Raw genomic sequence first — 13,494 nt, forward strand, 5'->3', positions numbered from 1 at the left:
TTAAGAATCCTAACTTTACCGGAGGACCTTGCGCCGTGGACCGTTCTCTTACGTACTGCCTCAAGTACGCCGTATAGAGCTGCATTATTCTCGTCAACCCCGTTCGGTAGGACAAACGCAGCGATTCGGCCGTGCCTTTAGGTACAGACGTCAAACGAATCCCATGAATCCTCATGTGCAGGTGGACGGCCGCTCCGTTGATCCAGTGCTTAATGTTATAAGTGTTCAGCTGGTGATCCACAGTCATGCTCTCGTAGAGCTCGATCAGAGCGTATTTCAGCTTCTGGTCATAGAGTTCGGTTATTTCTCCCATGTCATCAATGTCATTGGCCCTCTTCGACACCAGTTTGAGGTACTCACTCGCAATGCTGCCGATTTCCGAAGAGTTATCTAATCCGAACGGTTTCTTAAATGGGTCCATGGTCTCTTCATACGTCTGACCGACAATACTGGACACTAGAGTATCTAAAAGGAAAGATAAAGCAAGGGCCACAACTCCAACACCTCCATAAGATACATTGGTGCTCTGTCCGAAAATAGAGGTGAGGTTGGTGTCTAAAGTGGTCAGCTGGTCTGCGGTCAAGCTTTGCCGGACGGCTGTGTACTGCAGGTCGAGTGCAGTGCTGGAATTGAGGGACAGGAGGTTTGCCACCGTCCCATCGAGAGTGATGTCAGGCAGGATTCCGTTGTCCTGGGCAACCTTGTAAATACCGTCTATGGTTGCTGGAGATGGAGTGCAGGGATGATTTCCCATGCTTAAATGCTTTATTCTGCTCGTCTTAGTAGGTCACACATGAAGGAGGACTTGTGCAGTGGAACTCAGAGCAGATGTTTTGAAATGGCCAAAGTACATGGTTTAATCCATGCGAAAGCAAACAATGTGACAGGCCAGGTTAAACATTGACAGATTCAAAAATGTAGCTGAATGATACAACAAGTAGAAGCAGATATTTGACATTTTTAGCATGTGTGGGAAGCGCTATTAACAATAAACTAGTTTTTGCAAAGATAGTATTAAAGAACCTTTTCTGGTCCATTGAATAAGTTCGAAAAACAACTATTGTCGTGCCCATTTCCTCCTCTATATATATATATATATATATATATATATATATATATATATATTTAAAAACTATATAACAGTATGGTATTACCCCAAGCATCTCTAAATCAACCAGCAGTTGTTTTTATAGACAACATTCCATTGGAGACTATTAATAAATCGATTCTAAGACATCAGGAGTAGTATTAAAAGCAAATGATGGTAAAACATGTTGATAAAAAATACTGCTTATTATCATAAGTGAACACTGCCCTATATTGGTTGTGATTTAGCCACACGTTATGTAGCATCAGATAAGAGTTTAAATGCCCACGGAGTAGGAAGCAATGAACACTTCGTAGGGACCATGTCAGTCGGAACATGCATGGAGCGCACTTCTAGCGATCTGATTATCATAATTAGACGTGCTAACTAAGAGAGACATGCACAACATGCAGAGCAGGGGTGCACAAAACCCAGAATTGAGAACCGCTGATTTAGAGTACAGTGCATTATGAGAAAGATACCTGATAAAGTTGCATCTGATACAGTATTCACACGTCAGCTTAATCTCATATTCATAATAAAACAAGTTTGAACAGCTATTTTTATCCTTTCATCTGTTACTCCACCCCAAAATGAAAATTTCGCCATTAATCACTTACCCCCATGTCCTTCTAAACCAGTAAAAGCTTTGTTCATCTTCGGAAAACAATTTACGATATTTTTAATAAAGAACATTGTCTGAATGCTCCATCTAAATAAACCAAATAAGTAACTAAAACCACTGATACCCCGCACCTTTTGCCAATACCTAATACTAAACATTATTACTCATATGCTATGCTGATATAGAGCCATATCACAATACAACTCAAAAGACATTACTCATATTAAAATGAAACCTATTCATAAAAAGAAACACAAAAGTCAAGCTTCCCTCTTAACCAGTGAATGATTTATTACAAAACATCATCAGACGCACGGTTATAACATTAAAAAATATTTATAAAAAGTATTTATTCATTTTTTTTTTTTTTTTTTTTTACAAACATACCAATAATCATTAAGTCTGGACAGTTCTGGAAAAAAAAAATAAAATAAAAATGGAAGAAACGAGCAGCACATCAGGATATATAGATGACGGATCTCCAATGCTGTGAACGTAAGAGCAGACGGTGACGCCATCTCGTCTGAACACGATCCACACGACACACACTTCGTCCACTAAAGTCTGTCATTACAACGGGATAAAAATGTCACAACGGGGGTCTGCATAACATGAAATGGTTTGAAAGATTACTGTAATTCAAAGGCTAGGTTATACTTGACCATTAAACACATATTGCACTCAGGATGCCATGCCAACGTTGTACTGTGTATTCACTGAACATGCAGCATGCAATTGGTCAGCTGACAGGCGGAAAGATACGGCCTATTAAAAATCACACAAACTGGTCTCACGAATACAGTAGCCCGATGCGGAAAAAACGTTACACGGAGGTCGCAGTTAACAATAAAACCTCAAAAATATAACAGAAATGATCAGACGTGTGCTGTCCTATATAAAGACCTGACCGACTGACAGCGTCCAACTGACGGTTGCACCTTCTCATGCAATAAAAATACTGTCCATTCAAATAACGACATATTCAGCTTAGAAAAAAAAAAAAAAAAAAAGTGTTGTAGGAATCATGCATATGAACACGAAAAATGTCCGGTGTGACGTGCGCAACGTTTGAGAAATCTGCCTAACAGCAACATCGAACTTAAAACTATAATCTAACTAAAGCCTCCACCCACTGACTTCGATCCGCACGCGTGTTAAAAACAGGCTATACAGATCTCTTCGCACAGTAGAAATCCAAATATATAAAAAATGTAAACATTATTCCAAGTACAAAAGCTTGTGAGAACTCCCGACAGGCCGACGGTCCATGGAAAACTCGTGAGAACGTAGTCACGCCGCAATTTCTCGTAAGAGCACACACGAATGAGTTCTAGTTAGTATGAGATGTGTGGCTTGCATGCTTCACTATTTCTTACAATTTTTCAGCGGTGCCCGTGAGCCCGTTCATTTTAGCACGTGAATATTTGAGATTCTTTTAGGTTGCAGGTAAACTTAACGCTGCAACACTGTGGAAAAAAATAAATTAAAAAAAGTGTGTGTGCATATATATATATATATATATATATATATATATATATATATATATATATATATATATATATATATATATATATATATATATATAAATATATATATATATATATATATATATATATATATATATATATATATATATATATATATATATATAAATATATATATATATATATAAAACTAAAATAAAAAGTGGCAACTGAAAATAACACGCTGAGTGAAAAAAAAAAATTGCACAGAACGAATATTAAAAGAAAATTAAGAAATGGGAAAAAATTATTGTGGGAACGGTACCTTAAACTTAAAAAGATTACATTTTTAAAAAATTTTATAAACTTAAAAACAACTGAAGCACAGATTGGGAGAAAAGGAACTTAAAAGGATAGTACACCAAAAAAAAAAAACGAAAGCTCATCACCCTCACGACATTCTATATATACACTCTACAGAAGTCAATGGGGACCTTCTTGAAAATATCTTTTAGGTTTTTAACATTTTTTTAGGTGAACTACCCTATAATTAAAAACATTTTAAATCTAAATTCGCTTTGAGCAAGCAAAAAGAAATACTGTTCCATTTGGTTTGATGTGTGAAATCCACAAATACATTGTACTGGGTTTTTTTTTTTTTTGGACAAGTTACTCAAAGCTTAAAAGTTTAAATGTTCAGCACAACAGAGCCCTTTTTTCCCTTCGCACGAATCATTTAGAACGCTCTGGAGACGCTTTGAGATAAAATAATACATGACTAGGGCCGAATGACCGTTCCATTCAATAGCTTCTAAAAACACAAAGTTGGAGCAAAAAAAAAAAAAAAAAAAAAAAAAAAAAAAAAAAGAAAGCTCTTGGAGGATAAAATCAACTCAAAGCATCTGCGTATTTTCATAGAAAAATCAAGTCATTCAATTGCCCTCCTTAAGTTCACGGAAAGTGAAAAAAAAAAAAAAAAAGTACTAGTAACAGTTACATTTTCTTTTTGGCCAACAGTATGTCTCCAGTGTACAATATAAATAAAAAAGCATAAATATTCCCTGCATAAGACTAGCTTACTTCCATGCTAATAAAACACTCCACTCAGCAATCTGCGTGGCAACAAACATCTCAGTGAGTGCGTCGAGAAGCCTACGGATATGTAACAGTCCTCAGTCGTTTATCTCTCTTTCGGTGTGCGTTTTTCTGGACTCTGTGGAGCGCGGGGTGTCTTCGCTGACACGATCCGCGTCTTCCTCGGCCTCTTCCTCGTCGTCATCCGAGCAAAGCCTCCAGTCGTCCGCTTCCTCGCTCTCGGAGCCCTGCACGGCGATCTGGGGAACCAGCGGATTCCTCCTCGCCCCGCACTCCTCCTCCGACTGCGTCTCGTCCGTCACCTGCTTGGGCCGCGCTCCAGAGGACGTGGGCGTCTGAGGAGCCCGGTCATCCGGCTCGTCGAAGCTCACCTCCTGCACGGCCTCCTGTTTCTTAAAGGAATCTCGCCGTTCGGAGAGATTGAGCTTGCGCATCACGACGATCTGCTCCATGCGCTCGCCGGGCCAGTCCCTCAGTCTCTGGGCACACAGATAGCTGCCCAGCCTGCTGTGATCTGCCGCATACGTGGCACCGCACGCCCCCTCGACCTCGATCTCGCTCGGGACGTCCACCTCGCAGTGCGGGACCTCCAGCGTGTGTCTGCGGGCCGCGTGGGGCTTTTTGTCAGCGAACAAAGCCCCCGAGAGTTTCTCCGCCGACTGGATTCTCTTTAGCAGAGGGGAACGCGGAGGCTCTGCACTCCGGGGGCGGACCACGTGCCGAATGATGGTGGGGGGCGACAGGGTCTTGCCGTGGAAGGAGTGGAGGGTTTTGGAGATGCTGGGTAAGGGAGAGGGGGAGCGCTGAGGGGACAAGGCCTGGGGTGAGGAGGTGCAGGCCAGAGGAGAGGGCGGGATGCTGCTGGTGGACTTGCGTCTCCCCACTTTAGTGTAGCGCTGGTTGCTGAGTTTAGACCCCAGGCCGTGCAGAGAGCTGGGCCGCATTTGGACCGCCGGTGAACTGGGAGAGCTGGTGCACGGAGAGGCGTTCTGGGGCAGGCCGGCATCTGAACGGACGGCAGTGTTTTATTACAATTTGTACCAAAATAAGTAGAAAATAGAGTAAGCTAACTAGAAATGATGTGCATTATAAATATTTATAATTATTTGTTTTTATTTTTTATATTTTAACATTCCTAAATGTTTTATTGAATTGTTTTTCAATTCTGCACAGTTTAATTCACTTATTTTACAATTCAAAGAAAAACCTTTTTTTTTGCATTTTCCAGTGATTTAGAAATAGTGCCAAATTAAAAAAATAAAATAAAAATAAATTTACAAAATGAAAATTTAATATGCATAAAATTTCTAAAAAAATTAAGTATTTAAATGTTTATCGCCATGTTATGTTTTAAATCTACATAAAGTTCTATCCAAAACGTTTACTAAACCTTTTTCTATTTTCTAATTTAATAAAGTACAAATGGTGTTAAATCTAATTTTTTTTTTTAGAAAAAAAAAAAAAAAAAAAAAATAAATAAATAAATTTAAATTCTATAGGAGTTAAGAATGTTTTTTATACAATTTCTTTTACATTGTTATATAATGAAACATCAATATAATATAAAATTTCTAACAATAATAAGCTATATATATTTAGGCCTGTATTAGATCACAATTATATGACAACCTATATATCATTATACCTTTGTACATAAATATTAACAATTGTCCTCTCTCTCTCTATTACTAGCCTTCAACAAAGTTTGTCAAAGCTGCTTTTTAGAAGCGGTTCTTCATCCTCTTTCTCTGTTAAAAGCATGCCATACCAGCGGCGTGGTCAGGGACGGGGCTCCTGCAGGGTGTTGTGGGTCCTGAGGAGAGGCTGTGTGTGGGAGAGCCTGGCAGACTCTCGCTGGAGGACACCGAGTGATGCAGGCCGGAGGAGAAACTGCGGCTGCTGTGCATGACCGTGCTCTGTTTGGACAGCTTCTTCAGCATGCTGCGCCTCCTGCAGGAACGCCACACATCAGCGGCGGATCTCGTACAAGTGACACCAAACTGAATGCCATTAACATACATCAAGTACATCAGCCAGTAACCACATCTGCTAGGCTGTCAAAGCATATTAAATGTTTTAAAACACCGTTTAAAATAAACGTTAATTCAGTTTCAGCGACAGCACATCTTATTTGCCTTCACTAAACTGTATTATGTATGCAGAGGCATTATTTATGGAATGGCTTATCCTGCACTCTGCATGTTGGGACAACTTATGCAATATAACAAAAACACTGTTCTCCTGACCGGTCTTGACTGTCCTTCCACTTGCTCCTCTTACTGCGGCGAGCCATCTTTCCTTTACAGCTGCGTTTGCGTGCCGGCCCAATCTTTATAGACGTGTCCTCCAGTGCGATGGTCTGCAGGGCCACCTGGTTACCGCTCTGTGGAATCAGAATCGTAGATGTAATCCCATATAAGCCTTGACCTCTCTTATATCTTATAGTAGTACATATTTATTTGATGTCAGCATTATAGGCCATTATTACATCTATTTAAACAAATACAAGTATCTCACATTTTATAAAAAAATCTCTTATTCTACCAGTTATTAGCTAGAATTAAAAATAAACTCCTATTTTATATATCTGTACTGTACCTTTGACTAGTTATTATTCAAAAAGGCAGATTACTAGTGAATATTAGAGTTTTACATATGTTAATGCCTTTTTAATACATTTACTTTCTATATATTCTTGTATATATTTGCTATATTTAACTTCAGTAGTGCTGTCAAACAATTTATCACAGTTAATAGCATCCAAAATATATATTTTTTGACATTATATGACTCTGCACTGTGTATATGTATTATGTAAATAAAACATGAATACAGTATAAATTCGGAAATTATTAACATGTATTCACGTTTATTCAGTGATACATTTATATATATATATATATATATATATATATATATATATATATATATATATATATATATATATATATATATATATATATATATATATATATATATATACATATATATACATATATATATATACATATACATACATACATTCATATATATATATATATATATATATATATACACACACACATATATATATATATATATATACACACACACACACACATATACACACATATATATATACATATATATATACATTATATATATATAAAAACATTACATATTTTACTTAAATGTTTGTATTTAAGAAGCAAAATATACACAGTACATGCACGTTACGTGAACAAAAATTAATCATGATACCACTAAATGTTTTATTAGTCTAGTATTAGTTTATTAAATGTTTTTATTTATTGATTATCATTACTGTTAAATATGCTGTTATCTGTAATTACATCAAAGATATCTGCAATTCAATTTGGAAACACTTAGTAAAAATGACTATTGTCATTTGCAGGAAAAGTTGTAGTTAAAAGTTAACAAGTGTTGTGTCCTCCGTGAACATCTATCTTTGGTCTAGTTCAGAGCATTACTGAACGGCTGAGTGAGTTCTGTTGGCATACCTTCAAAAGCAGCTCCATCATCTCTGTGTGCACCAGACCCTGCACCGACTCTCCATTCACATGAGTGATCAGATCGCCTGCTCGCAGGCCGGCCTCATGAGCGGGGCTGCTCTCCTCCACGCCCTGACAGAAAGAGCAAGAGCCGTCAGAACGAGCAGAACCGCAAGCGCCTGTGAAGCGGAGCGTCTGAGGTGGCTCACCGAGACCATGTGGTGTATGGTGTAGATGTCGCTGGTCCCCATGTACACGCGAATGGTCTGCAGGGTGAAGCCGTACTTCTTCCCAGAGCTGTGGATGATGATGGGGGGGCGGAGCCTGCTGACGCTGAGCGACAGGTCGCGGTTGGGGGAGGAGTCTCGGGATGACGGGTTGGAGGAAAACGATCGAGGGGAGATCGAGCGCGCTTGCAGGCTGCCACTCCCATCATCTGGGGAAGAGAAAGAAGGTGGAGAAAAAAAAAAAAGGGTAACCTACATGCATACACACACTTTTTTTTTTTTTTTTTTTTTTTTTTTTTTTTTTTAAAGCTAACTGTTTGAAACGCCAAAACAGAAGCTCAAACCCCTGCTCCTATTTTGATGTCCACATATTCAAGAAATGTCAGTGGCCGTAGTATTTCTATCATAAAGAAATGGCCAAATATTACACATCACAGACATCTGAATTGATTTTTTTGTCAATATTAAACAAGGATTAGATCATGCTGCACAGTGTAAAAACAACTTTTTTGAACATTAGCACCCCCTGCAGGCATTTGATCTAAAACAAAATGTACACAAATGATGATTATATCGTTTTATTACGGGTATTTGAACTCTTTTGGTTTCATAAAATCAGGATTTCTTGCTTTTAAATTTTATTTGAACCAAATATTGCCTCTTTGCTATCCCATATGTATTTAAATTTATTTCAAAGTCTATTTGTCCTCGCAAAGTTCTGTTTTTATTACCAAATTTTTTTACTTATTTTTTTAAATTGCTCGATTTAATTGTTGGAACAATTAAGTTATTACAGAAATACTAACTAATTTAATATTAATGATTACATATAAATGTGTATATACACTAGTAAATCCAATAGATTACATATGTAGTTTGTAATCAGTAGCAGACTACAAATCGCAAATAATCTATCCAACCTGTATCACTCTCTAGAAATGAATAGAAGCAGTATTTTGTGACACTGCAGGGATGTCTGTGGGGTCTGACCTGGCGTGATGATGAGCGAGAGAGTAGACACTGATGCAGATTTAGGGACTTTACGTCCTGGTGAGAGCCGCTGCCTGTCAGGCGTCTCCAGCTGGTTTCCAAAGCACTGAGGACTCCCTTGTTCCCTTGGAGACGAGTGTTTCGTTCCTGTGCTGTTGCTACGTAGCCTGATCCTTCGCAGGTTGGATACGACAACTTCAGCTGCAGAATAAAAAGGTTTGCATCAAAACACTTCTCCATCCTTGTGAAAGTCACACGACGCTTTTGGGTTCAAGTGGACACTGAAGATTGTTAGGGCACAAATCCCGTACAAATATAGTGATATATTAGGGCGATCTTACAGAAATAGAGATTTATGGAAAAAAGCAAGACATTTTTTGTAAAACATGAATGATCAGACTCAAAGCCTTCAAAAATCAACAAACTATGTGCGCTGCAATGCGGAAAGCATAAAAAATAAAACCTAAAGGTAACATTCAAATGACAAATTCTACCGTTACAGACATTTTCCTGAATGCTGAGGTCTTAACAAGGATCAGGCAAATCAGTGTGTATTCTGAGCTGATAATCTAATGTTAAACCTATTAAAATGTCATAAAGCACGTGCTTTTTGTCAGTGCCTCACTCCTCAAAGTTGAGTGACGCAAAGCTGCTGAGGTTGGCTACATTAAAAACAGACGGACACCACTAGAACGGGTTCCTACGAAGACTGGTGGGGCTCACTGTTTATTTAGGACAAAGGTCAATACGGATAAATCTGATGACAGAAAACTTTAAATGCGACACACTGTGAGTGTCAGCTTACCCTCGTCGTCTGTGGAGAGGGCGAATCGAGGCATGGCCTCCAGGCTGTGTGTGCTGCTCACCACCAGGGGGCTCACAGCTCGCTCGGGCTGAGATGAGCTGGAAGAAGTGCGAGGGCGCAGACTGGAAGGTATCAAACACGCATTAAGAGAGCTGCAAAATAACATTACTGTGGCTGAGCAAAAAATAAAATAAAAAAAACCCACCAAAACAATATGCTACAATTATATACTACTACTAATGCAATACTAGCCTTGGTATAATGTTTCTGTGTTTTTTGCAACCATAGGAAACAAGTGTTCCAAAACAAAATACATATTATATTTCTATATCTATTTATGTATTCTATATCTCTATCTATCTAGTCTAGTTTAACTATTATCAATAAAAATTATTTTTTGTATAATATTTTAGATACCTGCTGTTAACGTATTACTAGTAAAAACTGCCTTAGAAATAATTTAAATATTACATTGTCAAAACACCAGATATAAATGTAACATAAATTTTTAATTATTCATATATTCATATATATTCATATAATATATATTCATATTATTTAATTATATATATATATATATATATATATATATATATATATATATATATATATATATATATATATATATATATATATATATATATATATATATATATATATATATAAAAGTATCTACAATGCTGTAGTCTGACAAGTGCGTATTGTAACATTTATTTTTAGAATAAAAAAAATAAATAAATATTGCACATTAAGTGCAAGGGGCAAATATATATCGTTTATATAAAGGGTTTTCTAATGTTCTCTATTATTATAATGTGTTCCATTTGATTGTAATGATACATAAGCAGTGACAGAATTTAGTTTTTTTGAGGGAACTGATTTCTTTAATCCTCATTTCTTCACACCTTGCCCTCTGAGCCGAGAGCCTCTTGTCTCCGGTGGAGGCCTGCCGCAGGATCTCTCCATGAGGATGAGCGTCCCTCCCGTCCGCCCGGTCCTCTATCTCTTCACTGTGACTGCGGTCAGAGGAGAAACTCAGGTTGGATGGGGTGGCCAGGTGCTCTGTGCTGCTGTACACCTACAAAATCAAGGATAAGAATGAAAACATTTTCAGCTAAATGCAAAGGCAACATCTCGCTTTAATTTAAATGCAATAAAAAAAAAAAAAAAAAAAAAAAAAAAAAAAACACTGTGTGACTAAAGTGTAGATTAAAGATCGCAGCAGAACCCAACCTTGCTGAAACGATTTGACCATGAGGAAAACCGTCGTATTTCTAGGGAAGACTCTTCATCATTGGTTTCATCATCTTCATCAGAGGCCAAATGATGGTAGCGCTCAGATCGAGCTACACGGGGGGTGGAACAAGCACAACAAAAAGGACTTTGAGTAATAGGTAAGTACAATGAAGACATAATAACTGCATCTCAGTGCATAAGCCGCAAGAATGAGCTGACATTTCCAGAGCACTTTGCTCCAGGCATTTGTGAAGCTCAGAGAATCTCCTCCCTGTGCTGAATTAGTGAGACTTACTGTCAAAATAACTAGTGTCGTCTTCGGCCTCCAGCTGAGGGATGAACTCAGCTTTCTGACGCAGGAGTCCGTTCCAGTCCAGACCACTGAAGAACATATGCTGCTTTACTTCTGAAGCCCCACCTATAAACACGCGTCAGTTCATCAAATCTGACCACAGCTCCACACAAAACTCTTGCATGAACGATTTTTACATCTAATCCTAAACATTTCTTTTGGGTCATACTTAAATGGGTCATCATGTATTTTATGTCATTTCGTTTCACATGAGGTGAATTTTTTTACGAATTACATTTACAAAAAAAAAAAGAAAAGAAAAAAAAAAGAAAAGAATTAATTTATAAAAGATGTATTAATGCCAAAAATTAAACCATAAATAAAAAAATAAAAAAAATATATATATATATATATATATATATATATATATATATATATATATATATATATATATATATATATATATATATATATATATATATATATATATATATATATATATATATATATATATATATATATATATATATAAAAAATAGATGGATAGAGATGAGATGTTTTTAAAGAATGATATGCGTTTCATCTTTTTTGTTTCAAAATATGCTCTTCTTTAAACATTCATATCAACCCATGGGATAATATAAGTTAACTATACTTGGGTAACAATTTTCGTTAACAAGGTTTTTTAATAATTCCTACGGGACACAAATGAATGTCAAAGCACCTCTTCCAAGCCTCTCCTGTGGGTTCTGGTTCAGTAATCTTGTGATCAAATCCTGGGCGTCTACAGGAAGGGCATCATCTCCATCTGGCCAGATAATCTCATCTGCATAAGGAACACAGTGTATCAAATCCTTTTACGGCAGTTTCATTTTAAACCAGTTGGTAAAGCTTCCTGATCCTTTAATAGTATCCGTGTCCAGCCGACTGACAGGACGGTTCATCTGAACTCACCACTCACAACCTGTCCAAAAAGCTCTTCTGGTGTGTCTCCGAAGAACGGCACACACCCCACCAGAAACTCGTACAGGATGACGCCCATGGCCCACCAGTCCACCGGTTTCCCGTAGCCTTGCCGCAAGATCACTTCTGGAGCTATGTACTCCGGGGTGCCACAAACCTACGAATACAGACAGATTCTACGTTAATATCTAAACTATTAATAGTCACAGGTTGAGTATTATGTTGTATCATGTATGCCCACCTGCTTATCGATAAACTCCCTAGTGTCTTTCTCGACGTGGCCCTCATACAGATTGGTTGTCATGTTCATGAGGCCGATTTTGGAGAGCCCGAAGTCAGTGAGTTTAATATGCCCCATTGAAGTGATCAAGAGGCTGTTAAGGGTTTGAAAGAACCGGTTAGTAAACGTTACGCTGGCATACGGCTGCACAAATGAGGTCTGTGGTTCTTTTCTCACTTGTCTGGTTTGAGATCTCTGTGCACGATGCCATAACTGTGGAGGTACTCCAGTGCCAGAACCGTCTCAGCAAAATACATCCTGGTCATATCCACAGGAAGTGGGCCCATGTTCTTTAGCAGAGTGGCACAGTCACCACCTGGAGATCATATTAGCAACATGGTACATACTGAATCAATCATTTGGGAGCAAATAAGGTAAAAAAATTAATGCATAAGACAATGAAACCATTTTTTTTGACCTTGCATGCAAGTTACCAAAACATATATCATTTATTACTCATAATAGCGTCATTGTAAGGGTGCTTTCACACTTGGTACAATTGCCTGGTCCGAAACTGAGTTCGGATTCAAAAAAGAGGATATGAACACAGTCCAAACTCTAACTTGAACCAAGCCAGCAACCGTTTCACCTGTTGTTTAGTAAATGGTGGCGCAGGAGAAGGTGGCAAAACGCATAGCACTGCTCTCACGTTTTTGAACTGTTCATTTTCTTTACAAAGCTTTAAATGCATAACGGCACTTGCGTCTGTCTTAAGCAAACACTATTTATTTTTTTAACAAATAATACATAGCTTTCACATTATTCAAACAAACCAAACTACAACGTCAAGAGTGCTAGTGTGAAAGCACCCTAAATCTCTTCATGCATTTCTCCCCCTATAGCAAATTGTTCTGTTTGTGAGCTCTGGTTATGGCGTGCGACTTAAAAAGTCTGGTTTTAAAATTGTGTTGTGTATTTCAGAGTAATTTATATTCGTGGT

General features: G+C 37.7%; 1 protein-coding gene across 6 annotated transcripts in view; it reads right to left on the bottom strand.

Moving 5' to 3' along the window:
• Positions 1 to 3,373: 3,373 nt before the first annotated feature.
• mast3b (microtubule associated serine/threonine kinase 3b) overlaps positions 3,374 to 13,494 on the bottom strand; it is a 29,270-nt gene continuing 19,149 nt past the window's right edge. For all 6 annotated transcript variants that reach the window (XM_043252324.1, XM_043252323.1, XM_043252320.1 and 3 more), the window contains 14 exons: positions 12,732 to 12,870; positions 12,516 to 12,648; positions 12,266 to 12,431; positions 12,036 to 12,137; positions 11,315 to 11,437; positions 11,017 to 11,129; positions 10,689 to 10,861; positions 9,784 to 9,905; positions 8,979 to 9,179; positions 7,971 to 8,197; positions 7,771 to 7,893; positions 6,517 to 6,653; positions 6,039 to 6,220; positions 3,374 to 5,276 (listed from right to left, as the gene is read on the bottom strand). In XM_043252324.1, the coding sequence (XP_043108259.1) occupies positions 4,348 to 5,276; positions 6,039 to 6,220; positions 6,517 to 6,653; positions 7,771 to 7,893; positions 7,971 to 8,197; positions 8,979 to 9,179; positions 9,784 to 9,905; positions 10,689 to 10,861; positions 11,017 to 11,129; positions 11,315 to 11,437; positions 12,036 to 12,137; positions 12,266 to 12,431; positions 12,516 to 12,648; positions 12,732 to 12,870 (2,870 nt within the window). In that variant the 3' untranslated portion in view covers positions 3,374 to 4,347. The remainder of the gene's footprint in view (positions 5,277 to 6,038; positions 6,221 to 6,516; positions 6,654 to 7,770; positions 7,894 to 7,970; positions 8,198 to 8,978; positions 9,180 to 9,783; positions 9,906 to 10,688; positions 10,862 to 11,016; positions 11,130 to 11,314; positions 11,438 to 12,035; positions 12,138 to 12,265; positions 12,432 to 12,515; positions 12,649 to 12,731; positions 12,871 to 13,494) is intronic.

The sequence above is a fragment of the Puntigrus tetrazona genome, chromosome 11 (assembly GCF_018831695.1).
Source record: "Puntigrus tetrazona isolate hp1 chromosome 11, ASM1883169v1, whole genome shotgun sequence".
Classification (NCBI taxonomy): Eukaryota; Metazoa; Chordata; class Actinopteri; order Cypriniformes; family Cyprinidae; genus Puntigrus; species Puntigrus tetrazona.